This window comes from Ursus arctos, unplaced genomic scaffold (assembly GCF_023065955.2).
Source record: "Ursus arctos isolate Adak ecotype North America unplaced genomic scaffold, UrsArc2.0 scaffold_14, whole genome shotgun sequence".
NCBI lineage: Eukaryota > Metazoa > Chordata > Mammalia > Carnivora > Ursidae > Ursus > Ursus arctos.
This window is the reverse complement of record NW_026622808.1, coordinates 1,756,589-1,782,630: the sequence shown is the minus strand read 5'-3', so window position 1 is coordinate 1,782,630 and position 26,042 is coordinate 1,756,589. Positions and strand designations below refer to the sequence as shown.

Below are 26,042 nucleotides of genomic sequence, written 5' to 3'. Positions count from 1 at the left end.
TTGGGGTGGCAGTCGGGAGTCAGAGCCTAGGGCCACACGCGCACCTGCTTTGGCTCCCACGAGCACATCCTGTGCCAACGTCCACCAGGTAAGGTTCTCGATCTGCAGAGAATGATCGGGATAGGGGTGTGGCAGGTCAGGGCTGGGCCCAGACAGGGGTAGGGTCACGGAATGGAAAGTGAGCAGCTGAGTTCGAAAAATGGACAGGGGCAAGAGCTAGAAAATTCTGGAGTCGCAGAGGGTCAGGGGTCAGAATGGGACCAGAGTCAAAGTGTGGGAGAGGCCAGGGGCCAGGGCAGGCTCACCTGAACCCCCTGGGGGGGTGGCGTCAGGAGGCTCCCAGCGACCACCACGACTCCACTGAGCACAAAGAGCACGACAGCAAAGTGCAGGTAGTGGATACCGCCGAGGATGGCCGGCCGCGTGTCTGGGTCACCGCAGGGGGGGGCGGGGTGCAGGAATTCCAGGACCAGCCTGGTGGCGCCCACTGCCAGCCCCACCATGAGGCCCCAGAAGGCCCCCTGGGGAAGACGAGGCAGGGCAGGTGCACCGTGAGGGGGAGGCCAGGGATCCCCCGGCACGCACACCAGGCAGTGGGGGGAGGGGGAGACGGGACAGACGCAGCTCGTCCGGGGGAAAAGGACGGAGCCTGCCCCCCATGTCCAGTGTGCCCCAGCCCTGCCCACCCCCCCCACCTGCTCATTGGCACGCCGCCAGAAGATGCCCAGGACGAAGACGGCGGTCACCGGGGGGGCCAGGGAGCTGGTCACTGACTGCATGTAGATAAACAGCTGGCCGCTATTGGAGTCCTGCAGGACGGGGATCCAGGCCACGCTCACGCCAATGAGCACCACGATGACCAGCCTGTGGGCGGGCGGTGGGCGTGCTCGTCCCTCAAGACCCTTCCTCAATTCTCCCCCATCTCCCACGGTCACTAAGACTTGCTTCCGGCTGTCCCCTACCACCCCAGCTCCAGCCTCCTCCCCGGCCTCTGGTCCGCTCCCCGGGGGACGTGGCCCGCCCTGCCACGCCCCAAACCCTTCTGTGGCTTTCTGCCACCTGCACGTACGACCCCAGACGCAGCCCCTCTGCTCCTTCTTGTCCCCCCCACCGGCCCCCCCAGGCTCTCCCCTTTGTCCTCAAGCACTCGTGCCGCTTGCTTACTGTCCGTCTCCCCTTCTGGGCTGGAAGCCGGAGCCTCGCGTCTGCAGCCCACCACGGCAGCCCCTGGCACACAGTAGGTGCTCCAAAAATATTTGGTGGCTTCGAGAATGATCTGCCGCCCTCTCATTCCAGCCAGACTGCCCCCCTGGCGGTTTCTCTAATGCTGGTGGGATCTGGCAGGAGCGGTGGCCTGTGGCTGGCACACTCCTCACGCCTGTAGTCCGGGGCTGCTGACCTGCTCCCCATCACAGGCTGACCTCTGTCCTAAGAGCACGAGGGCTGGGGCCAGGCGGGCTCGGTCTGGGTCTGGGTTGGGACGTGGACTCCTCAGCTCTGAAGCCCGAGACCTCTGACCAGAGGAGACCCTTTGCCTCCCTACCCTGTGTGGACTCCTCTTTTTGGCTCCCGCCTGCCTCCCCTCTAGGTGGGAGCCCTCCACCGCAGAGACACGCTTCCCGCTCACCGGGAGCCCACCTGAGCGCAGTGAACTGCGCCGGAAGCCCAGACTCGGTAATGAGTGGGCCTTGGTCCCTTCCGAGCACTGAGAGCAGAGCAAAGAAAGCAGATGAGCCTGTTACCCTGTGTTAAGGGCTGAGCTGAGGCATGAACCCAGGAGGGCTTCTAGGCAGAGGTGTGGGGGGAGGCCTCCAGTCTTGAAGAGGTGTGGGGGCCAGCTAAGGAGACAGAGCTGGGGTGAGGTGTCCCATCTGCTCCTCCTCGGCTGAGTACCCTTTGCCCCTGTGTCCCGGCTCACTTGGACCCCGCTCACCCCCAAGGTGGGTGGTGGGTGAGGCCCCCTGGACCCTGGACAGGACAGCAAGGGGGAGAGAGGCCGTGTGTGCCACTGGGGTGGGTCCTTCCTGTCTGCCTGCCCGCCTGCCTCCCTTTCTTCCCTTCCAAGCCTGAGGGAGAGGGTGGGGGGAGGCGGTGCCACCTTGATTGAGGCTAATTAACCCTTAGCCTGGCGGGCAGGCAGGCGGGCACTGCCCTCTTCAAAGGCATAGGCGGGCTCCATTAACAGCCGGCCCACCCCGCCCTCCCCGCACAGGCTCCTGCATCCAACACTGGACTCAGCAGCTCTGTGCGGGGCCTGGTCTCTCCAGAGTGGCCTGGACTGGGGCCCTTGCCTTCCCGCTGCCCTCTAAGCCTTCCCCTTCCAGAGGGACCCCAAACCCAGAGGCTGTTCCTTCTGCCTAGAATACCCTTCTCCAACTCCTCCCCTGGCCGACCCCCTGCTCCTCCAAGGCTCAGCTCAGGGCCCTCCTCCTCCAGGAAGCCTTCCAACCCCATCCCTTCCCGTGCACACACACACTGCCATCAGGATGACTGACCGTCATCCCTGGGGTGCAGCTCTGGTTGCAGGAGAGCCCCTCAAGGGCTTGAGGTGGGGGCTTTGAGGTCTCGCTGGGTCCCCCATATTGTTCAGCTCCATGCAGGCTACCAGGGAGGCATCGGGCACTATCTGTGGCCCGAATAATAGACAGAAGGTAGAATGGTAGACAGAAGGGGGGTAGCAGGGGAGGGAAATGGAATGAAGGAGCAGAAGGGCCCGGCAGTGGGGCCCGGCGCTGGCAAAGATCAGGACCCCAGATGTGGGACTGTCACTGCCCCCAGGCCTGCGATGCCTCTTCTGGCCCCACCCCAACCTAATGAGACTGTCGGGGTCACTGGCGTGCCCCTGCCTGTCCCTGCCCCGTGCTGGCCTCCTCCCCAGGCCTCTGGACGTGCTCTGCTGCCCCTCTCTCTATAAGTCCCATATCCCCCTGGATCGAGGCTCCAGGGACACAGGACCCCACACAATCCAGGAAACACAGCTAAAATAGTGTTGTTTTAGGCAGGAGGAGGCTGGAGGTGTTGGGAGGAGGGGTGTCCCGGTGTTTCAAGACAGAGACGTGTTAGAGCTGAACCCTGGCCCAACACCTGGCCTGGGATCCTTTCCACTTCCCCAAACTGGCAGCTGAGAGAACTGGGACCCAGAGAGGGTGAGCAACCCGCCCCGCATCACACAGCCACGTGCCCACAGGCAGGCTGGCAGGGCCTGGGTTGGGTGGGGCTTGACTTGGTAGGCGAGGTGGGAAGGAGGGTCAAGGGCCCCATGGCTGGGGGTAGAGGGGAGAGCAGGTTAGGACGTCGGCTTCGGGGTGGGGGGGAGCAGGAGAGAAGCCTGAAGAGGCTGGGGACTCGGGCTCTGGAAAATTCTGTGAGACAAGGGCGGGCTTCCGGGGCCACAGAGCCACTGGGGAGGGGCGGGGGAACCACATGGCCGGGAGAGGAGGTCAAGGGGCCAGGAGCCAAGCACCCCGCAAGGCAGGAGGGAGAGGCTCCTTGTTTTGGAGGAGGCCTGAGCCGGCCGATGAGCTCACACTCGCCTGCTGAGTGGCGTGTCCCGACAGGGCCCTTCTGACAGAAGCTGGGCTGTTTTGCATCACTGGGACAACCGCCTGGAGCTCCGGGGGAGACCCCGCCCTGAGGACCGGCGCCGTGGGCCCGGAGCCGGAGCCGGAGGCTGCGCTGTTGGTCAAGCGAGGCACCGGAGGCTGGGCCCCTCGACCAGCGGAGCGGGGGGAGGGGGGCTGCAAGGCTTGGAGGGAGACGGGCAGGTAGGACCCGGGAGACACTCAGCCGCCAACCTCCCGTCACCCATCGCTGAGTGGAGGACCCCCGGGTACGCTGCTGAGCACAGGGATGGAGGGTTGGGCCAGCCCCAGCCCTTGCTTGTTCCTGTGGGAGCAGGGGTGGGTGGGGGGCATCAGGGAGACACACGTGCTGTGGGAGGGGTCTGACCATGATCCCCTGAGGGAGGCTTAGAGGAGAGAGGGGCTCATTCCTTGGTCGGGGGTATCAGGGAGGGCTACATGGAGGAGGGGATGCTTGGGCAGAGTCTAGAAAGATCGTGGGGTGGGTCACTGAAGTGACAAGCAGAGGACAAGCAGGGTTGGGAGGAAACGGCAGAAGCTCAGGGGGGCCAGGGACAACTGTGGCCTGAGTGTGGCCGCCCTGAGAACTGGCTCTGGGCCCCCTTTGGGGCCGCTGGATATCGTCAGGAGGGCCAAAGGCTCAGACTGGGGGAAGACAGAGAGATCTCTGGGACGGCTGGGGAAGGGGGACTCTCCCCGGCAGCTCAGAGTAAGAGATACATCGAAGATGAAGGCTGTGACCACGAACGGGTGACCAGAGCCACGTGGGACGTGGCATGGACCTTCCTCCAACCCGCAACCTCCGACTTACCCCTCGAAGCCCCCTCCAGTGGGGCCCCCCGGGCCATCCATCATGTGGCTGGGGAAGCCCGTGTCCCCGCCTGTCCCTGGTGCCTGGCACCCCCCCTCCCCCCGGCCACCGTACCGGCCCACCAGCAGCAGCTCCCGCTCGCCGGCGCGGGGCCTCAGGCGCCTCCAGATGTCCATGGTGAAGAGCGTGCTGCTGCTGTTGAAGATGGACGTCAGCGACGACATGAGCGCGGCCATCATCACGGCGATCATCAGCCCCCGCAGACCTGGGGGTCGGGGACAGCGCCGCTGTGACTGCGCCCGGGAGCCCCTCCTGCCCATGTCCTCCTGCCTGGGGCCCCACTGTCAGCATCGGCCATTCACAAGTGCTTGAGAGCAGAGCCCCCCAGGAAGGAGGCTGGAGGTGTTCGCGGGAGAAAGGCCCGGACACCAGAGGCTGGAGGCCAAGGGCAAATGCGGGGGGTGGGGGGGGGTGTACTTCTGGATTTACGGCGGGAGCCTGCAGGGTGCTGGCCCCATCGGGACGGCTGTGATGGCTTCTGCTGTTCTGGGTGCACTTAGGAGCACCCCATTTCTACAGAGCCTTGAAAGTGACAAAGCACTTTCACACCCAGGCCTGGATTTGACGGAAGCCTTATTAACCCGTTTGACAGATGAGGAAGTAGAAGCTCCTAGCGGGAGGAGAGGTGCCCAGGGACTCACAGCCGCCAGAGGCAAAACTCTGGGGTGGGGTGGGGACAGGAAGGCCTGGGGCGGGACCCTCTGCTTAGAGGTCACAACCTGGGCAGGGTGCAGTGGCCTGTTGTGTGGCAGGCCCCAGCAGGCACAGGGGGTCCCCTTTCTTATTGGCTCTGTGGAAAAGGAGATGTGGTTCCCGAGGGGAGAGAGAAAAATCTACCCAGGAATTGGCTGAAAAACGAGGGAGGGGTCCCCATCGCGGTGGACAAGGCTCTGCTTTGCAAAGCCTTCTGGGAGTCGTGGGCTTGAGAGGGGCTGAGGGTGGGGAGCCCTGAGAGACAGAAGGATGTTCAATTTCCAACTCAGTGCTGTGTGGCATCAGGCTAGACGGCTGCCCTCTCTGGGCCTTGGTCTGATTCTATCGCCAAGGCCTCTTGGACTTTTTCTTCAAGCGTCTAAGCATCTCCCCCCAATCTCTGCAGGTTCTCTGTCTGTCCTCCACCCCCTGCCCTAGGATAAACCTGACAAGGGTCCCCTCCCCTGAGGGATCAGCCTTCCTTGTGCTTTCTTTGCCTGGCTTTGGTTCTGCATCTGACCCGCTGTGTGACTTCCAGGCATCCCACGGCCCTCTCTGTTCAGTTATCATGCTGACTGGGCTGGGGCCCAAAGAAAGTAAGTTAGATCATGATTTTCCCCAAAACATTTCTCCATCCTGTTTCTCTTGCTCAGGGAGGTGATTAACTTGGGGCTTATTCTCCACCCATTTTTCAGACAGGGAGCTCAAGGCCTAGAGAGAGGTTATGGCCCAACAATGGCTGGGTGTCAGCACTCGGGGGCTTAGCGAGCTCCCCCCACCCCCCCAGAACAGAAGAGGAAGGTGAGGCCCAGAGGTGGGAACCCACAGCGAGGCCAAGCCTTGCGCCAGGCCGGGTCCCTGCGTCACTATGTTTAATCCCAGCAACAACACGCCAAGGGGTGGGTAGGCGTCATTATCTCGAATTTACAAACGAGGACATGGAAGCTTCAAGCAGGGAAGTGACACGCCCCAAATATCTCCGCCATCGAGTGGCAGAGCTGAGATTTGATCCCAGGTCTGTGAACTCACATCCCCTGGGCCTCCACACCCCAGGAGGAAGGGAAAGCAGGGCAGGGCCAGAAGTTTCTAGAGGGGAAGACTTGGGAGGGAGGGAGACACTCAAGAGCTGAGAATCTGGAGGTGAAACCAGGCTGCAGAGGGTCTTGGAAGGCTCAGCCTATCTCCTCTTTTTGCTCTGCTGGGACAAGAACTGTGGGAAAGGCCAAAACCTGCCCCCACCATTGTACCTGTTGGGGGAGGCAGGAGCTGTGGGGCTTACGGGGGCCCGAGCTCCTGATGCCAGCAGAGTCAGCAGTGGGCTTGCGGCCAGACAGACCGGGGTTCGTGTTTCAGCCACTCTGTCGCCATGGAGAAGTCACTTTCCCCGCTCTGTGCCTCAGTTTCCCTAGCTGTAAAACGGAGCTAACAACTACCTCGTAGCCGGAAGTGGGAAGCAGTTTGACTTCACTCAAGGGATAGGACAGCACGGGGGAAGAGGACAAGCTCTGGGGGCAGATTATCAGGGCTGCGAGCCCAGCTGTGCGGCTCATTGGCCACGTGACCTTGGGCAGGTCTCTTCAACCTCCCTGGGTCTCAGTTTCCCCATCTTTAAAATGGGGATGCTAATAGCACCACTTAGGGTTCTTGACAAGATGGAAGGTAGTCCCATGTAAAGTCCTCGGAATCCTGCGTGGCCCGTGGGGGAGGCCAGGTGAGTATTTTCTAGTATTATTACGTGCCTCTCTTTCCCGATGAGTAAACATCCCACTTGGATGTCACACTGGATCCAGAGTGGCCTCCATAGCCCCCTGGTGGCCCTCGCCCTCACCGGTCCTGCCTCCCCGAGGTTCCACTGCTCACCCTGCCCGGACCGCACCCAGAGTCTCACCTATGGGCATCAGTTCCATGACCAGCTTGGGGTAGGCGATGTTGGAACAGCCAATCTCAGCCCCGCAGGCCCGAAGGCACTCGGATGGCACCACGCAGCCCACGTCATCTGCGTCAGAGGGATGCCCAGAATGTTCCAGCTGGCCCGCCCCGCCCTTCCAACAGCCCTGAGCAGCTGGGGTGGGCAAGACCCCGGCCTGGCCCTGCTCTGTCACCACCTCTGACCAGGAGCTACGTGGTCCTGGGTCTGTTTCCCAGTCTGGGTCACGAGGAGGGGGCTGGCCTCAGAACTTTCTGGCCCCTAAAGCCTTGACTCTTTTCCCGCGTAGTGTCCTCTGTTATAATGCTTTCTCTCTGTCCCAGGCCAGGCCAGGGCGCTCACGTGCAGTGTGGCATTGCCCACGTGAGCAGTCCGCTGTTAGAAGCCATCTGGGGCGCTGGTCTCCCTCACCCCCCTCCTGTCCCCAGCCCTTCTCCCCTGAGGGGCAAATGCACGCTAGAGGGGCACCTTCCCCCACAGCTGGGCTCAGAGCTTTAGGCCGGGGCCTGTCCCCCTGATCTCCTAGCCAGAGTGGTCTCCAGCAGCTTCTGGAGGACCCTTAAAATACAGGGGGGCTGGATCATGCCCTGCTCAGAACTATCCAGTAGTTCTGCTGTCTGCAAGACCCTCCAGTCGCTGAGGCACCAAGCTCCTCCCAGCTTGTCCCCTTCCTTGTCCCCGTCCCCCAACCTTCCTCCAGCCACAGAGGCCTCCCTGTCCCCTGAGGCCTTCCCCACCAGCCCCTCTGCCCAGGCCTTCCCAGGAGCATGGGCTCAGAAGTGACTCTTCGGTCCATCCCCTGAACACCCCCCCTGCATTTTTTCTCATCTCTTTACTCGGAACCACTGGGGCCTGCTGGTTTGTTTCTTGCTCTTCCCAGTGGGTGGTGGGCAGTCAGCCCGTAAGAAGGGGACGGTCTCACCGTGGCCCCCTCCCCAGCGGCAGGAGCAAGGCACACTGCTCACCTGTGGAGTGAATGCAGGATTAACGAGTATTGGTCTGAACCGTCCATCCGGGCCTCCCGAGCAAGCTGCCCCAGCAGAACCCTGTTGGGGGGCAGGAAGCACGGCCCCTCACTCCCGGAGCTTGCCCACGGCAGCCGGGCTCCCCAGCACCGTGTAGGGAAAGGTGGTCAACCCCACGTTCACGTGCTCCTCTCCCAACGCCCTGTGGCTGCTGTCCCTTGGGAATTTCAGCAGTGGGCCCACGGAGCGCAGAGCAAACAAGAGGAGGGTGATGATGGGGGAGGTTCGGAAACAGATGCCACCCGACCAGCACTCAGGGGAAAGGGAGGCCAGTTTGGGGGCTCACATTTCGATCTGGCAGCGGGCATTGCCGTTCCTGCGCCACAGTGCTCCCCTTGCAGACCAGGCACTTCTGAGTTAAGTACTGTCCCCTCCAAATGTCCCTTCTGAAAAGTCCCTCCACGGATGCCCAGCCCACTGCAGGGGGGGTCTCAGATCCCCTTCCTCTAAGCTAGCAGATCTGGGGCAGCATCTCCCTATCCTCACTGAGCTGGCATCCCCGGTCGCTAGCCCAGCCCCTCTCCTGAGCTCCAGGCACCTGGGACATCTGCTGCTGTCATCCCCTGGCACCTCCCACTCAGTGTGTCCGATCAGACTTGTCCCCTTGCCCCACCTCGGCCTGGTAATAGCTCACTGTCCTTTCTCCTCCCCTCCTCCTCCCGAGCCCCCCAACCCCCAGGCCCATGGCTTCTCCTGCCACACCCCTGCCTGCTTCACTTGGCTCCCTGCCCTGCGCCTGGGCACCAGCCCCTCCCTGCCTCCCTTCCATCCTCCCCATCCTTGCAAAATTACACCTCTGCTCACACTACTTACTTCTCAGGAGTCCCCCTCCCCCACACTCCTGGAGCCCCTGGCTTCCCAGTGCGGGGGGAGGGGGGATCTTCTGTGGTCTTTCAAGTCCTTGTCAACTGGTCCCAGGTCCTCCCATCCAGCGTGCATTCATCAGCCACCCCTACCTGCTGGGTTTTCTCATACACACCCAGCACTTTGCCGCCTCCAGGCCTTTGCAGACGAGGTCCCCTCCTCCCAGGACTCTGTCCTACCCTTCTCTACCTCCTGCTCCCTGGCCCATTGCAAAGGGCTGGTCCACGGAGGCTTTCTCTGACTGCCTCTGCACCGCCCCCCACCCCAAGCCTGCAAAGCAGCTTCCTCTCGAAGGCTCCTATGGCCAAGGGTTGAATCATGATAGTTCGTTATTTTACTTCCCCCACCAGACTGGGAGCTCCCCCAGGGCGGGACACTGGGTTTGAATCACCTCCAGGTCTCAGGTATCACTCAGTTGCGGGCTGGGCCCAGAGGAGAGATCCTGTGAACTTTTGTGAATGAATGAGTGAGTAATGGAGTGAATGGTTGTGAAGGAGGATGCCAGGCACAGGAGAGGAGGAGGAGGAGAGGGGAGGATGACGGATGCCAGAAAGAGCCACGAAGAAGTTCAGGCTCAGTTTGATCGAGCTGCAGCCCAGCAGCGGGCAGATGAGAACCTGGGACCACAAAGGGCATAACTCACCTGGGACACACAGCTGGACCCAGGACAAAGCCCCAGGCCCTATGGCAGGACTTTGGGGGGCGGGGGAGGGCACTGGGGTCCAGCACACAGAAGGCAGGTGATGGGCCCCTCTGACACGTTCTGGGCCTGGACTGGCCGGCTGTGGTGCCTGGACCCAGCCCTCCTGGGACAGACAGGTGAGGAGTCACAGCTGCATAATGGCTCAGAAAGCCCGAGTCAGGAGATTCCAGCCGAGTTTATTCAGCCCATTCCAGGCTCTGGGCATGGACCTCTGCCTCTGGGCACCACTGCCTCGCTTGCCTGAGTTTGTGCTGAACAGCAAGAAAGAACAACGTCTCCTTTATGGCAGCAGCAGGTGTCACCATTAAAGTCCCCTGCACGTGCCACACTCAGGAGTGAGCAGCCTCAGGACAGAGAGGGCCAGGGAACTGAGCGGGGGTGGAGGCAGCTTGTGAGTTGGCCAGGGAACCAGCTTCTGTGGGCCTGGGAGCTCCCCTGCTGGGCTCTCCTTTCGCATCAGCACCGCTGTCCAGCCACGGCCCACACCAGAAGCCTGGGAGCTGCCCCTCCCCTCATCCCCCATGTCCTCCCTCCCTGTGGCCCATACCAAGTCCAGCCACTGGGCTTGGGGACCGGGTGAACTGCACCACATCCTTACTGCACCGCCTTGCCCCTCTAACCCACCCTCCCTGCACGCAGCAAAGGGAACTTCTAAAACCACCAGTCTGCCCACCATCCATCCTGCTCACACACTTCTCTGGCTCTCCATCCCCCGCAGGAGGGATCGCAAGCCTCTAAATGTGCCATTCATGGCCCTCTACCCACCTAGCCACTTTTAGCCACACCTCTGGGCCACTGTGTTTGCTGTTCCCTCTTTCTGGAATACCCTTCCCTCCTTCGTAAACTCAGGGAATTCATATGCATTCATACTCTCAACCTGTGGATGTCTGTGCAGGCTTTGGGCAATATCCTCATGGCACCAATAACTCTGTGATCTGTGACAGCTTTTGCCACTGTCTGTTGATGGACTGAATGACCCTTTCCCAAGGCGGCCACTGGACATTAGACTGTAAGGGTTAATGAAATTGCTCCCCACTCCCTAACCAGGTCTGGCCCATCCCAGGGAGACAGTCCAGATGTGGATGCTGTAGTAAGGAGTGGAAGAAAAGTACACAGACTTGGGTTTAAGTCCAAATATCCCAACGCCCTACTGTGTGACTCTGGGTGATTATTTAAGGTCTCTGAGGCTGTTTCTTCCCCTGTAAAGTCCTTCTGGTGGGCATCCAGAGACCAAAACTCAACCTCAACCCAAATGCCACACCTGACACAAAAATTAATTCAAAATAGATCACAGATTTAAGTGTAAGATGTAAAAACTATCAAACTTTTGGGGGGAAAATAGGAGAAAATGTTCAGGACCTAGGGCTAGACAAAGAGTTCTTAGACTTGACATCAAAAGCACTATCCATAAAAGAAAAAATGGATAAAGTAGACCTCATCAAAATTAAAAGTTCAGTGTGAGACACCTGTGAAAAGGACAAAAAGAAAAGCTACAGGACAAAATCAGTAAAGTTGCAGGACACACAATCAATATACAAAGATCGGTCGTGTTTCTATACACTAACAATGAACCATCAGAAAGAGTAATTAAGAAAACAATCCCATTCATGATGGCATCAAAAGTAATAAAATGCCTAGAAATACATTTAACCAAGGAGATGAAAGACCAGTACGATGAAAATTATAAGACACTGATGAAAGAAGTTGAAGATGACACAAATAAATGGAAAGATATACCATGTTCATCGATTAGAAGAATTCATGCTGTTAAAAGTCCATACCACTGAAAGCCATCTGCAGATTCAATGCAGTCCCTATCAAAATTCCAATGTCATTCTTCACACAAATAGAAAAAAAAATCCTAAAAATTTGTATAGAACCACAAAAGACCCCAAATAGCCAAAGCAATCTTAAGAAAGAAGAGAAAAACTGGAGACATCACACTCCCTGATTTCAAACTATATTACAAAGCTATAGTAATCAAAACAATACAGTATTGGCACAAAAACAGACATATAGATCAATAGAACACAATGGAGACCACAGAAATAAACCCACACGTATAAAGTCAATTAATTTATGACAGAGGAGTCAAGAATATACAGCGGGGAAAGGACAGTCTCTTCAATAAATGGTGTTGGGAAAATGGGACAGTTGCATGCAAAAGAATGAGACTGGACTACTATCTCAAACCATACGTAAAAACCAACTCAAAATGGACTAAAGATGTAAATGTAAAACTCCTAGGGGCGCCTGGGTGGCACAGCGGTTGGGTGTCTGCCTTCGGCTCAGGGCGTGATCCCAGCGTTCTGGGATCGAGCCCCACATCAGGCTCCTCTGCTGTGAGCCTGCTTCTTCCTCTCCCACTCCCCCTGCTTGTGTTCCCTCTCTCGCTGGCTGTCTCTATCTCTGTCAAATAAATAAATAAAATCTTTAAAAAATAAAAAAAATAAAAAAAATGTAAAACTCCTAGAAGAAAACCTGGGGAGGGGGTAAGCTCCTTAACATTGATCTTGGCAATGATTTTTTTTATTTGACACCAAAAGAAAAAAAAAAACCCAAATAGGACTACAACAAATTAAAAACTTCTGCGCAGCAAAGGAAACCATCGACAAAATGTGAAGGCAACCTATGAATTTGGAAGAAATATTTGCGAGTCATTTATCTGATAAGGGGTTAATAGCCAAAATATATAAAGAACTCATACAACTCAATAGCAACCCCCCCCCCCGCAAAAAACCCAAACAAAATCCAATTAAAAAGTGGGTAGAAGATCTGAATAGACATTTTTTCCAAAGGAGACATACAAATGGCCAACGGGTACACGAAAAAGTGCTCAACATTACCAGTCATCTGGGCTATGCAAACCAAAACCACAATGAAATATCACCACACACCTGTTAGAATGGCTATCATCAAAAAGACAAGAGATCACATGTGTTGGCAAGGACGTAGAGGAAAGGGGATCCTTTTGTGCATGTAGGTGTGCTACTGGTAGGAACATATATCAGTGGAGCTACTATGAAAAACAGTATGGAGATTTCTCAAAGAACTAAAAATAGAACTACCATTTAATCCAGCAATGCCACATCTTAGTATATATCTTAAGGAAATGAAATCACTACCTTGAGAAGATATCTGTGCATGCACACACACACACACACACACACACACACACACAAATATTATTCTGCCCTGAGAAAGAAGAAAATCCTACCATTTGTGACAACATTGGTGGACCTTGAGGGCACTATGCTAAGTGAAGTGAGTCAGAGAGAGAAAGACAAATACTATATGATCTCACTTATAAGTGGAATCCAAAAAAGTTGAACTCAGAAAAAGAGAGTAGAATGATGGGGCTGGAGGGAAAGGGGTGGGGTGGGGATGGGGTGGAAGGAAAGGGGCAATATTAGTCAAAGAGTACAAACTTCCAAATATAAGATGAATAAATTCTGGAGATCTAATGTACAGCAAAGTGATTATAGTTAGTAGTATTGTATTCTATATATTTTTTAAAGAAGTTACAGAACAGCAGAAAATATGTGCAGACCATAGATCTGACAAAGACCTTGTATTTAGAATATATAAGAGTGGGGTGGCCTGGCCTGGGTGGCTCAGTTGGTTAGGTGTCTGACTCTGGGTTTCGGCCCAGATCATGATCTTGGTTGGGGTTGTGGGATAGAGCCCCATGTCAGGCTCTGTGCTGGGCGTGGAGCCTGCTTGAGATTCTCTCTGTCTTTCTCCCTCTGCCCCTCCTCTCCACCCCTCCCATCTGTGCTCACACTTTCACTCACTCTCTTTCTCTCTTAAAAAAGAAAAAGATAAAGACCTCTCAAAACTCAACAGGAAACACCAAACAATCCACTTAGAAAATGGGCAAAACACATGAACAGGCATTTCACTGAAGAAGACAGACAGCTGGCAAATAAGCACACGAAAATATGTTCTATATCATTAGTCAATAGGAAAATGCAAATTAACACCATAGGAAGAGATTATTACACACCTATCAGTGCAGCTAAAATAAAAAAATTGTGACAACATAACATGTTGCCAAGGATGTGGAGAAACCGGATCACTCATATGTTATTGGTAGGAATGTGAAATATACATAATACAACATATATACAAATGAATATGTATAACATGCATATGAATATGCATAGCAGCTAAATTCACAGTAGCCCCAAACTGCAAACAACCCATTGTCCTTCAACAGGAGAGATGGTTGAAGAAACTCTGGTCCATCCATGCCGTGAATACTAGCCAGCAATCGAAACAAACAAGCTACAGATATGCACGATGACCTGGATGACTTGCCAGAGAATTACGCTGAGTGGGAGAAAGAGCTAATCCCTAAAGGTTATATGCTGTACTTTCCATTTGATTTTTGAAATAACAACATTGCAGAGATGGAGAACAGATTTCGTGGTTGCAGGGGTTAGGGACGGAGATGTGCGTACGGCGGTAGAGAGGGAGGTTTGGGTGATGGTGGAACAGTTCTGCATCGTAATTGCAGTGGTGGTGGCCACACAAATCTACTCATGTGGTAAGGTTGCACACGCGCGTGCACACACACACGTAAACTGGTGAAATCTGACCAAGTTCTGGATTGCACTGAGGTCTATTTTCTGGCTAGCATATTACTGTACTACGGTTCTGCAAGATGATTCCACGGGGAGAAACTGGGAGACTGCCTGTGGCCTCTCTGTTGTTGCTGTTGTTTCTAACAACTTCCTGTGCATCTGTAAATACGGGCAGGTAACTGCAAGGTTGGAGGGCTTCATGCCTTTCAGCCCCAAGAGCCAGGATTCCCTTCATGAGCCCCAGGGCCTCTGTGCAGTCGTAAGAGCAAAAGGAGAAGCTGAGGCCCCAAGACTCTTGTTCGGGGTCTTCGGTGGCAGTGAGGCTATGGAAATCAGGCTTCAGGACTCCCAAGGTAGTGCTTGCCCCCTCTGACTGCCTGCCTCTTCTCTGCGGCTGAGTGGGGTGGGGAAGATGGGGGGGTGCGCACAAGAGTTGGGCTGACTCCAGCCCACAGCAGCCCTCTCTGGCTCTCCCCATCCCAGGGTTCAGGTGGGTGCAACTCCTCATGTGGGACCAGTCCTGGGGGGGGGTACCCCTCCCAGCAGGGAGCAGGGCTAAGAACTGGGTATCTATCTGCTCTCTGCACACCAGGCTCTGTAAAGGATCCTTCCTGAGTTTGGGTCAGAGGATGCCCTATCCTTGCCTTGGGGCCTCCCAGGCCGGTACCTTAACTCTACTTCCATAACTAGACAGCTGGGTATCTGCACAGACTTCCTGATTCACCTGGGAAACTGGACACCGGTAGGGTTGGACCAAGGTTACCAACAGGCCCTGGAGTCAGGGGGAGGAGTGGTGCAAAGGTTGCTGACTTGCTGTGTGTTCTCAGTAAGAACACTGTCCCTCTCTGGGCTGCAGCGTTCCAGGAGCTGTTGGACTTTGGTCCCTGCGCTTTCCAGAATTCAGCGCGGGAAGCAACGGAGAAAACGCGGCGCACAACCACCCGACGCCGGTGTCCCTCGGGGGTTGGTAGGGGGGTGAATCAGCTTCCGGCCCCGCCCTCAGGGCGGCACGTGACCGCAGGTGGCGGCGGCGGGGTGGGCGGGGCGGCATTAGTCACCAGCCCGCCGCCGCCGGTGCGCTCCGCTCCGCCCGCGCGGCTGTCCTTGCCGGCTCTGCCCCGCGCCCGCGCCCGCCCGGTAAGCGAGTCCCGGCCCGCGGCCCCCGCCAGCCGCGCTTCCCCGAGCCTCCTCCGGGCAGGCCTCTCGGATTGCGGGTCGTGGCGCCCGCAGATCTTTTAAGACCCCGTCGCCGGTCCCGGAAGCCGTCGGAATGCGGGGCGCCGCCGAGCTGGGCCAGAGGCCACCCGAGTTGCGCCCTGCCTCCCACTCTTGGAAACTTCTGGGAAGTTCCCTGCCTGCCCAGGTTCCTCCCAGAAGTTGCCTAGGACTTTAGGCAGCTCCACAGTTCCTCCGGGACGTGGGTCCCCCGGCCCCTACTGATAGAGGCACACCGCGCCCAGGCGTGGGTCCCGCCCCGCCGTCTCGCCCACTGTCGCCCCACCCCCGCCCTGTCGCCCTGTCGCCCCTCCCCGGTCCCGCCTGCACCCTGACCTGACCTCTGCGTTCACTTGGGCTCTCCCGCAGGCTCCCTATGGGCAGAGCTGCCGAGGCGCTGGTGGAGCCCCAGAGAGCGCCGTGCCGCAGTCGGGCCGGAATTCGGAGCCGGACCTTGCCGAGTGCTGTGTCGCCCGCCCACCCGGCACGGGCGTCGGGGCAGTGGCAACATGGCCTTCTCCCAGGTGCAGTGTCTGGACGACAGCCACGTCAACTGGCGCTCCAGTGAGTCGAAGCCCGAGTTCTTCTACAGCGAGGAGCAGCGGCTGGCCCTGGAGGCCCTGGTGGCCCGCGGCAGGGAGGCTTTCTACGAGGTGCTGAAGCGGGAGAACATTCGGGACTTCCTGTCGGAGCTGGAGCTCAAGCGCATCCTGGAGACCATTGAGGTGTATGACCCGGGCTCCGAGGACCCGAGGACTGCCGGCCGGCCCCGGGGGCCTGAGGACGATGGTGTTGGCGACAGCGAGGAGGCCAGCAGGGCAGATGGGGACTCCCCCGAGGCTGAGCCATTGCCCTCTCTGGAGTACTGGCCCCAGAAGTCCGACCGATCCATCCCCCAGCTGGACCTGGGCTGGCCCGACACCATTGCCTACCGTGGGGTGACCCGGGCCAGTGTCTACATGCAGCCCCCCATCGATGGGCAGGCCCACATCAAAGAGGTGGTGAGAAAGATGATTAGCCAGGCCCAGAAGGTGAGCCAGCTGCTGGGCGGGGGTCCCCCGCAGGGAAGCCGGCCCCCAGCATCTCTGCCCTCTCTGTGCGCGTTCACTCAGCGCACCAGTACGGAGACCCCGACACCGTGCCCTGCGGTTCTTTCTGCTGCCGCCCAGGCTGCCTCCTCCCCCGCTCTCCTGGGCTTCCTCAGTGTCTTTGCACAGGGATAGGGTCCCTGGGTCCTCCGGCGGGTGACGATGGGCTGCCCCATCTCAAAGGGCCTTTGTGCTTTGTTGGGGGGGCGGGCGTGTTCTGATGCCCCCAGACCCGGCAAGCGGCTTCCCCAGAAGAAAGTGCTGTGATGGGGTGGGGCGGGGAGGAATCTCGGGGTTTTCATCACTTACTGTCCCTCAAGGTGGTTCTGATTCACACCTGAGAAGCAGGAAGCTCTCACACACACCATGAACATTGGTGTTGCTTTTCTGGGGTGGTGGAGGATGAATGGAGACTGAGGAGTAGCCTGGGTGCTTCTGAGGCTGGCCTGGAGGTCCAAGTTCAAACGTGTCTGTTTCCGGGCTGCGCTGGGCAACGGAGAGGGACTTGCTCACCCTCTCTGAGCCTCTTTGTGAACTTTGTCGTGGCAGAACCTTCCCAGGCTGGGATGTGGGGGGCGGGGATGGTCCTTGGGCGGAAGCGCAGTGAAGTCCGCTGAGGGTTGGCCACCTGGGTTGAATTTTGCCAGTGAAGGGACCTCGAGCGTTGCTGCTTCTCGACCCCTGCGGCGACGGGTGGTATCCCTGGTGTGGGTGGTCATTCTCAGCCATATGCCGACACACATCCTGAGAAGGGGTGCTCGCCACTTGCCGAGCCAGGCCACCAGCTGGTGCGTCTTCCTGCTGAGGGGACATGACTTCCCGTGGTTTCAGAGCACAACCCGACTTGAGTGGTAAAGCGTGCCCAAGCGAGCTGTGTTGAGAAAGGTTCTGAGGCCAGGTCTGAGCTCGGTAGAGGGTGGTGAGTGATCAGCAGTGTCTGTGCTGGGGAGGTATTTCTAGCAGAGTCTAGCCCTTCGCCAGGCCCGGAGCGGGGCAGCAAATTGCAGGAGCCCAGAATGCTGGTTTTGGGAACCCTCCTGGCCGACAGAGCCTGGGGAAACTCTTAGGCAGAGAAATCAGAGGTGGGTTGGGAGCTGACAAGGTGGCCATGGGTCAGGTTTCTAGAAAGGTGGGGTGCCTGTCCCCTGAGGGGGCTGGCAGAGTCGGATAGCCTGTGTCTCGGAGACTGGCTCTCGGCCTGATCCCAGGTAGCTTGGGGGTTCGGGTTTCGGGTGTATAAAGTGGTGTTGACGACGGAGCTGCGTCTTTAGCTGTTGTGAAAATGGAATCGGGTGACCTGAGTGAGGAAGAGTTGCAGGAAGAGGAGGGAAAGTGGGAGGAGGAGGGGGCCTTTGTAGCTCTTGGGCTGAAGAATCCTCCCCACACCTGCCGTGGGGTAGGCAGGTGCGGCTGACGTGTATGACTTGAGGTCGTGGAACCCAGTCCTCTGGGAGGGCCTGTTGGGATCCCATGACCCCTTTTTTAAAAATGGGGAAACTGAGGCCCGGGGTGGGGCTTGACCTTCTGTGCCAGGGTTCCCCTTCTTCCACCCCTCTCTTCCCCGCTGGGAGTAGGAAGGAGGCCGACACCAGATCCCAGCTCGGCATGGGAACAGCCAGAGAGTCTAATCTCGCCCAGACAGGAAAGACTGATGGCCTGGCCCAGTGATGGGGCCAGATGGGGCACCCGGGGCCAGGCTGGGCACCAGGGCATCCTCCCCACATGTCTGTGGCCAGGGCTGAGACCCAGCCACCCCATGCAGTCCTGTGGGTCTCTTGTAACTTCATTTGCTCCCCACAAAAGCCCCACCAGGTTGTTGGCGTCGCCTGTCTAAGGTGACAAGGCCAGGGGGAGGTCCATTTGGCTTGGAACCCTGGTCTGTGTGGTACCACAGTCGGCGGGGCCCCCTGACCAGCTGGCATGGCCGCCTGATCCCTCTGAGAATGGGGGCCCACTGCTGAGACTGCCCGATACCCTCGGACGGCAGGGAGCCTCCCAGACTCAGCATGAGGGTCTGGGGTCTTTCAGATGAGAGCACAGAGAACAGGGACTGGTTCACACCCCACGGCGCCACGGTGAGCCATGCCCCTGCTTCCCACCCTTTGTGCTTCCCTGTCACCTCCGTCCAGGGACCCGAGGCCAGCACGGTGTGTGTGCGCGTGGGCGAGCAGTAATGACAATAGCTACTGGGTTTTTAGTGCGAGGCACTTTATAATTTCAGGTAGTGGGATCTGCCCATTTTCCAGATGTAGAAACTGAGGCCCGACTGGTTCGTCCCTGCCGATGTCACCTAGCTAGTTCTTGGGTGCAGGGGTGGGGACCAGGCCCGTGTTGTCCTTAGACTCCAGGACGGGTCCCCTGCCCATCCTGGCCTTGAAGGAACACAGTGACAGGCAGGGCAGGGAGGGGCAGCTCAGCCACGCTGCCTGCAACCCTCCCATCCGCCCCACTCAGGCTGCTTGCGCCGGGCCCTGCTGCTGACGGATGCTGACGGCGGATGCTGACGAGGTGCTTCGCCTGGCCTGCCCGCCCGTTGCCACCGGGAGCTCTCCCTGCCTTATTGCTCCTCTTGAATCACCTCTTTCTCTTCGCCCCCGCATCCTCTTCTGGCCCCCCCAGCAGCAAGGTGGGGAAAACACTCCCCCCTCCCCAGACCTGGGATGGGGAGCCCACTGTCCGCTTGCCTGGCCCAAACACTGACCCCCTGCCCACCGGGGCCCCTGGGCTGGGGCTGCTGGTGCTGACTCAGGGCGGCCCAGCCCGCCAGCTCCTCCCCCGCCTGGCCTGTCAGCACACCGGGCAGACCCTGGGGCAGGGAAGTGACACAGCACACACTCAGCCCGCTCCAGCGTGGCCGCCAGGGAGCGGCTGTGTTCCCGTCAAGGCTGCTGAACTGCCCCCTTCCCAAAACACTGGAACGAAACTAGTGGGCCACGGTACCAGGAGCCCAAGTCCCTGCTCTGCCTCCACCACTGGGGGACCCGGGACGAGCCCCAGCTCTTCTCTGAGCCCCAGTCATCTCATCTGTAAAGTGGGTACAGGCATTGAAGGTTGTTAAGGGTCCCTTTGCCCTACGATTCTGGACTCTGCTGGGACAAGAGACCAGTGGGTCCTGGGGTCTCACTGAACTGGCTGTATGGCCCTGAGCAGACAGCTTGTACCCTGTGAGCTGTCTTCCAGTCCCAGTGGGCTCTAAGTCTCTGAGACGGACCCCCCCACCCCACCCCCGCCCCTGGGGACCAGTGATTTACCTGGGGAAAAACCTGCTTCGGGCTTCCAACTGCATACCAGAGGCCGGGCCTGTAGCATCATGCCTAGGAGGGGTGAGCCCCAGCCTTGCTCGTCTGCAGCCTCTGAGAGAGAGGGGTGAGGCTGGGCTGGGTCCCGGAGGGGGCTGGGGAGGGAGTGCCCCTCCCCCCACACGACATGGGGGCAGGGTCCCCAGCAGGCCGCTAGCAGGATCCCTTCACCAACCCCAGACAGTCTGGGGAAGGTCCCACGGGCAGGGGTGAACCCTGTACAGGTGAGGACACGGAGGGAGCACGAGGGAGAGTGTGTGTGCAAGGTTGGACTAGAACCCACTTCTTGTGCCTGCCGGGCCCGGGCTTGGGAACGGAGACCCAGAGCAGTTCAGTTTCTTGCCTCGGGCTGCACAGCAGGAAGAGACTGGAACCAGGTTTCACGATGTCTGATTAAGCCCGAGATATTTTCTGTCGGCCCCTTGCCTTCACACGCTGACGTCCTGGCTCGCGGCTGGGCTCCCGGAGAATAAAAGCAGCTTAATGAGGCATTCATTAAATGCCAGCTCTATGCCAGCTGCTGAGCGGGCACTTTACCTGCTCTGTCGTCCTCCCAGGAGCTGCCCGAAGGAGGTGTTGCCTGCTCCGTGCAGATGAGGAACCGAGGCTTGGCGGAGCTCAGGGAGGGCAGGCGTCTTGGAGGAGCTGGGCTCAGAACCTAGGTCTCCGGGCTCTGAGCCCCTTTGCCCCGGGGCGGCGGGGAAGCGGCATCTTGGCTGTACTCTCTGGGCCCTGCCCCTCATGGGAGCATTGGCGCCTTGCTGCTGCCCCCAGCTTGACTCAGGACAGTAAAAGCCTTTTCATGAGGCTCCTTGTCCCCATCAGGCTCCCAAACACTGGGCTCTCCTGGGGGAGGGGAGTGGGGGGGCGGGGAGAAGGCTGACCACACCGGGACTGGGGAGAACAGGGCGCCCCGAAGCTGAGCTCCCTGCGGGTCCCCTGGAGCAGGAGGGAGGGCTCTCATCTCCCCTGAGCTCCGTGGCCCCGAGGCTGTCCCCTGGAGGCCCCAGGGTAAGGCCCACGGAGCATGCGGCACGGGCTGGAGCCCAGGAGGAACAGTGGCCAGGCCCAGGCTCACGGCACGAAGCCAGGGAGGGGCCTCCTGCCTGCCCCTGCGATTCCCAGCCCAGGCCCAGGGCCCTGGCCTGCAGGTGGGGAACGATCTGATAACATCATCCCAGGTGTCAGCTCCGGCCTCTCCAAAGGCTTCCTACCCAACGGCGTTTGCATCCTAATTGAGAGTTTGAGGAGAGCCAGGAGCCGCTCTGCCAGGAGGAGGGCCCACACCTCGGCCCTGCGCACGCTGCCAGCCTCCCGCAGCCAGCGCTGGGGCAGGCAGCCTCCCTGCTGCTGGGACAGCCCTCCCTCCCGTGACCTGTGAGGTGGGGGCTGTCGTTGTACTCCTGTCCCAAGTGAGGAGCCTGAGCTTAGGGCGCTAAGAGTGGGCCCGCTGGCCTTCACATGAGGGTCTCTGGTCTGGCGGGCCTGCATGGCACTCCTGGTTTCCCGGGTTTGGCAGGCTCATGCTGAGGCCAAGAGCCCTCTCCCTGGGCCAGCAGAGAGGGGCCAGTCCTCTCACAGTCCCCTCGCTCTCCTGTCCGGCTCAGCCACCCCCTTGCTGCATGGCCTTGGGCCTCAGTGTCTTCATCTGCAAAATGGGGACTGGGCCCTTGTCTTGCAACAGTAAGACTTGGGAGCGCCCACGAGCTCCTGAGTGATCCGATGATGCCGAGCAAGGGGCAGGGCGTCCCCTCCACACCAGGACCCTGCCCTGCGTCCTGGCAGGCTCCGGCCTGCGTGGGCTGCACTAGCCTCCTTCCTTCGTGGCTTCCGAATGCTCGCCAGGCTTAGACGTCTCCCCAGGCTAAATGCAGTGCAGGGCGGTGGGAAGAGGGGCTTCCAAACCACCCAGACCGATGGCCAAGCCTCAGCTCTGCTGTCACCCAGCTGTGCGACCCCAGGATAGTCACTTCACCCCTCTGACCCTCGGTTCCTGCCTCCTCGTTGCCACGGTGATGCCAGCACCCGCCTCAGTGTTGTGGCGAGAGTACAGTGTGGCGTCTGGCACTGAGCCAGCATTTCGTAAACGCGAGTTCTCTCCTCCCCACCTTCATCCTCCGCTCTCTCCTGACAGCCTCGCTCTGGGAATAGTCTGGGTTGCAAAGTGGTGAGCTCCCCGTCCTGGAGGAGTTCAAGCAGGGGCTTGCTGGAATGCAGCAGAGACGAGTGGCCTCAGGCTTTCTCTGGCTTGCAGTGTGACCTTGGGCAAGTCCTTTCCAGGCCAGTCTTCCTGGGGATTTAGACGCTCAGTGACACCACAGCGCCTGTCACTCCTGGACCCCAGGAAACCTGAGGTTTTACAGGCTTTCAACTTCATGAGTCTGAGATATTCCGTGTTGAAAATTCTCAGCTGGTGCGGTTCACTGATGACTGTGTGGGGGTCTGGTGGGCTGGACGTTTTGCCTGCAGGCCTGGAAGCTCGCAGGCCTCGGAGGCCCCTTGGGGCCGGTGGGAAGGGGGCAGGACCTGTCCTCTCGGCTCATCCACAGGCACAGCCCCGGTCACCTGACGGCCCTCCCCCACACTCTGCCGGCCCCTCTCCCCTGCAGCATTCCTGAGCCTTGGTGAGGAGGCCGATGTCTATCTGGGGAGGGCTGGAGACTCAGGGCAGGGCCCATGCTGCTGGGCTGGGCTGGGCTGGGCTGGGCCCCTGGACAGAGGGCTCTGGGTGTGACCAGTATGCGCCTCTTGACCCCATCCTGCTGCAGCCATTTGGCACTCAGGAGGCCCGAGCCTCCTTTAATTGGCCTTAATGAGGCTTCTGTTTTAATAGTCCAGAGGGTGGGGAAGGCGCCAGGGTTGATGAATGTCAGAGGGGAGAGACGCAGGTTACCCAATGCATCCCCCCGTGTTGCCGAGAAGAGAAGCTGAGGCCGTCCGTGGGCCACCCAGGGAAGGAATGGCAGAGCCAGGAGGCCCAGGGCCATTTACCTTCTGGGCAGAGCTGATGGTCAAGAGTTTGTTTCAGGACCCAGGGTGGGCTCCAGGGGGCGGGGGCGGCAGGTGGATTCAGCTAGAATGTACACAGGATCCCCGCCAGGGGAAGAGCCCAAAGCAGGAGGCCCCTGCCACCAGCTGACCGTGTGGCTCTGGGACAGGGACTCCCTTTCTGGAAAATGGGAGCGGTCCTTGCTGCCTCTCCTTAGTCCCTGGAAAAGGGACACCTGCGTGAGTGTCAGAAAGCTGGCCGGGGGGGCGCCTGGGTGGCTCAGTCGTTAAGCGTCTGCCTTCGGCTCAGGGCGTGATCCCGGCGTTCTGGGATCAAGCCCCACCCACATCAGGCTCCTCCGCTGGGAGCCTGCTTCTTCCTCTCCCACTCCCCCTGCTGTGTTCCCTCTCTCGCTGACTGTCTCTCTCTCTGTCAAATAAATAAATAAAATCTTTAAAAAAAAAGCAAGCAAGCAAGCAAGCTGGCCTGGTTCTCCCAACCCTGGCTTGGATCAGCAGGTGTTATGACCTACACAGACTCCCTCCCTGGGAGGCAGGACCAGGCTGTTCCCTCGGTGACAGACCTCTGGAACCAGAGGATGGGCACACTGGTTTGGAGAGTGCCAGAAGTCAGGAGGAGCACCCCCCACAGTGGGGCTCCTAGGAGCCCTCCCCAGTGCCTGGAGAAACTTCTAGGCCTTTCAGTCTCCTTAATCCTGCTAGCACCAGGGAAGGGGGGTGCAGGGCCATGTTGAGGACATGGGAGACTGAGTCACTGCAGCCAGATGGCAGGGGGTGTAGGGTGGGGGGGGGTAAGAGAGTAACTCTGCCCTTCCAGTGAGGGAGGGGCAGCCTGTGCCTCCACCAGGCAGACAGCTGTCATCCTCTGGAGTCTCAGCCCCTCCACGTGTACGGGGGGTGATAACGGCCGTGCAGGTCTGCCCGGGGATGAATTCTCTCAGCATCTATAGGTCTGAAAAAGTCCTTGTTTCCTTTTTAGTTTGGAAAGCTATTTTCCCTGGGTAGAGAATTCTAGGATAACTGCTTTTGCATTTAGTGCCTTACAGATGTTGCTCCCGTGTTCCTGGCTTGCGATGATACTGTAGAGAAGTCTGTTTATCTCTCTTCCTCATTATGTAATGGTCTTTTCCCCTCTGGCTGCTTTTCAGATTTTCTCTTTATCACGGGCTTAAAATGATGTGATTCTGATGTGCCTTGGTGAGGTTTTTTCCCTGTCTGTCTGCTTGGAAGCCCCTGAACTTCCCTGACCGTGGATGGATAGTTTTCTTCAAATGTGGAAAAATTATGGAATTATTTTTTCAAACATGTTTCTGTCTTATCCACCCCTTCTCCACCTCGGCACCTTTTGAGACTCTAGTTTTGTGTATCCTAGACCCTCTAGGTGGACTCCCCCATTCACTGATGCTCTTAGCCGATCCTGGTTTGTCAGTCCCTTTCCATGGGTCATTTTGGATCATTTCTACTGATGTGTCTTCAAGTTCACTCATCTTTTCTTCTATGGTGTCTAATCTGTTATTCATCCCATCCAGTGTCTTTTTCATCTTAATTGTTGCTAGTTTCACATCTTGGGGTTCAGTTTGGTGTTTTTTAAGCTTTATTAGGTGGGACCAGGGCAGATTTAGCCCAGGCTAGGATTTGGACTACAGTCCATATGCGATCACAGCAGAGTCGAGTGTGTCAGAGCCATATGGCCTGCAAAGCCTGAAGTATTTACTATGTGGCCTTCACAGAAAAAGTTTCTTGACCTCTGGTCTAGGGCTTATTTGTCCATTACTCAGGTAATACCCTTCTGAGGACTCTCCTGCAGGCCCTGAGTCTTAGAGGGGTCTGCAGTCTAGCCGAGGGGAATGGAAATGACTCCTGCGTCCTGCGTGAGCAGCGGTGACCGTTCCAGCTGCCTTTTTCCAGCAGTTTTGTCCCAGCCTAGGTGGTTTCCTCCGTGCATGTGACGCTCAGTCACCAGCTGAAGGCTCAGAGGGACACCCTGTGTAGGTGTCTGGTGTCCGCTCCCTGCAGCCCTCTCTCCCCCAGTATTCTGTCCTGAAAATTCTGGCGACCGTGCTCTGAGCACACCCTGTCTCCTCAACTCAGGGAGACTGCCGGACTCCACCAGGGCCCGTCCCCATGCTGTGGCTCGGAGGAAGCTGAGGCAATCCTGGGGCCGATCTCACCTGTTTCTCTTCTCTCAAGGAGCACTGTGCTTGCTGCAGTCCTGTTGGCGAGAGTTTCATAGATTTTGCCTATTTCCGTGGTGGGTTTTGGTTTGTTTTGTTTTATGGTTAAGGCAGGAAGGTTAGCATAGGCTCTGTTATTCTGCCATGGCCGGAAGTGGAAGTTGAACCCAGGGTGTTGATGGCCATTGTTTGAAACCTTAGAACAGCCCGCAGCATTCTCCATGTCGTCCCCGTGAGTTACCAGGTGCCACCAGCCTTCCAGCTGGCACAGAGGGGAGTGGAGAAGACGGTGAGTGATGATTCCTGGCCTGTCCATCCCAGAGGGTGCCATGGGTCAGGTGGGTCAGGACTCCAGTCGGTGCGATGAGGCAAGAAAGTGGCACCTGCCGAGCAAAGGCTCTTGGGCCCCAAGCTGGCTCTGTGCCTGCGTTAATTCCCTCTGCCCACCAACAGCTGGGCAGGTGGGCATTGTTACCGCCCCCTGAGGAGACTAAGGCTCTTGCCCGGGGTCACACGTCTTCCCAGGACAGTCTGCAGCCCATGCCGCCACCATCTGGATGTCTATCAGGGCCTTAGCGTGACAGACCCAGAGCTCTGAGGCTCTCTTCACCTGCAACACTTTGCAGGTGGTGACACGAGGCCCATGGAGGGCCAGCGGCTTGCGTGCTTGTGCCCTGCTGCTTCTGGGCTCCAGGGTGCGGGGGTCGTGTCTGTCTCCCCGGTCTGCTCTGGAGCCCTTCAAAGGGAGAGACCAGGGCTGCCTCTCTCTCTCTGAGCCTCCTCCACGCAGCTGCATGTCCAGGGAGGGTGGGGCAGGTGTTACAGAGGGAACTCCAGGTGGGGACCTGCTGGACCCTGACCCGACTCTCAGAGTCCAGGCCTTCAGGAGACGGCATGCCACGCGGCCGGTTGCTGCGGCATTTCCAGAACTGGAGACGTGGTGCGTGCCCAAATGGCAGAGAGCAGCTGGGAGCATGGCTCCAGGCCCGGTGTTTCAGGGGCGAGTC

General features: G+C 58.4%; 2 protein-coding genes across 2 annotated transcripts in view; one reads left to right on the top strand and one right to left on the bottom strand.

The window, feature by feature from the left end:
- Window positions 1-26,042, bottom strand: part of SLC5A10 (solute carrier family 5 member 10) — a 59,175-nt gene that overhangs the window by 463 nt on the left and 32,670 nt on the right. The window contains exons 10-14 of the mRNA XM_048227218.2: window positions 7,034-7,141; window positions 4,507-4,657; window positions 696-864; window positions 306-521; window positions 45-102 (exon numbers count right to left, since the gene is read on the bottom strand). Coding sequence (XP_048083175.2) covers window positions 45-102; window positions 306-521; window positions 696-864; window positions 4,507-4,657; window positions 7,034-7,141 — 702 coding nt within the window. The remainder of the gene's footprint in view (window positions 1-44; window positions 103-305; window positions 522-695; window positions 865-4,506; window positions 4,658-7,033; window positions 7,142-26,042) is intronic.
- FAM83G (family with sequence similarity 83 member G) overlaps window positions 15,328-26,042 on the top strand; it is a 30,036-nt gene continuing 19,321 nt past the window's right edge. Inside the window, exons 1-2 of the mRNA XM_026521129.4 lie at window positions 15,328-15,387; window positions 15,835-16,496. Coding sequence (XP_026376914.2) covers window positions 15,975-16,496 — 522 coding nt within the window. The 5' untranslated portion in view covers window positions 15,328-15,387; window positions 15,835-15,974. The remainder of the gene's footprint in view (window positions 15,388-15,834; window positions 16,497-26,042) is intronic.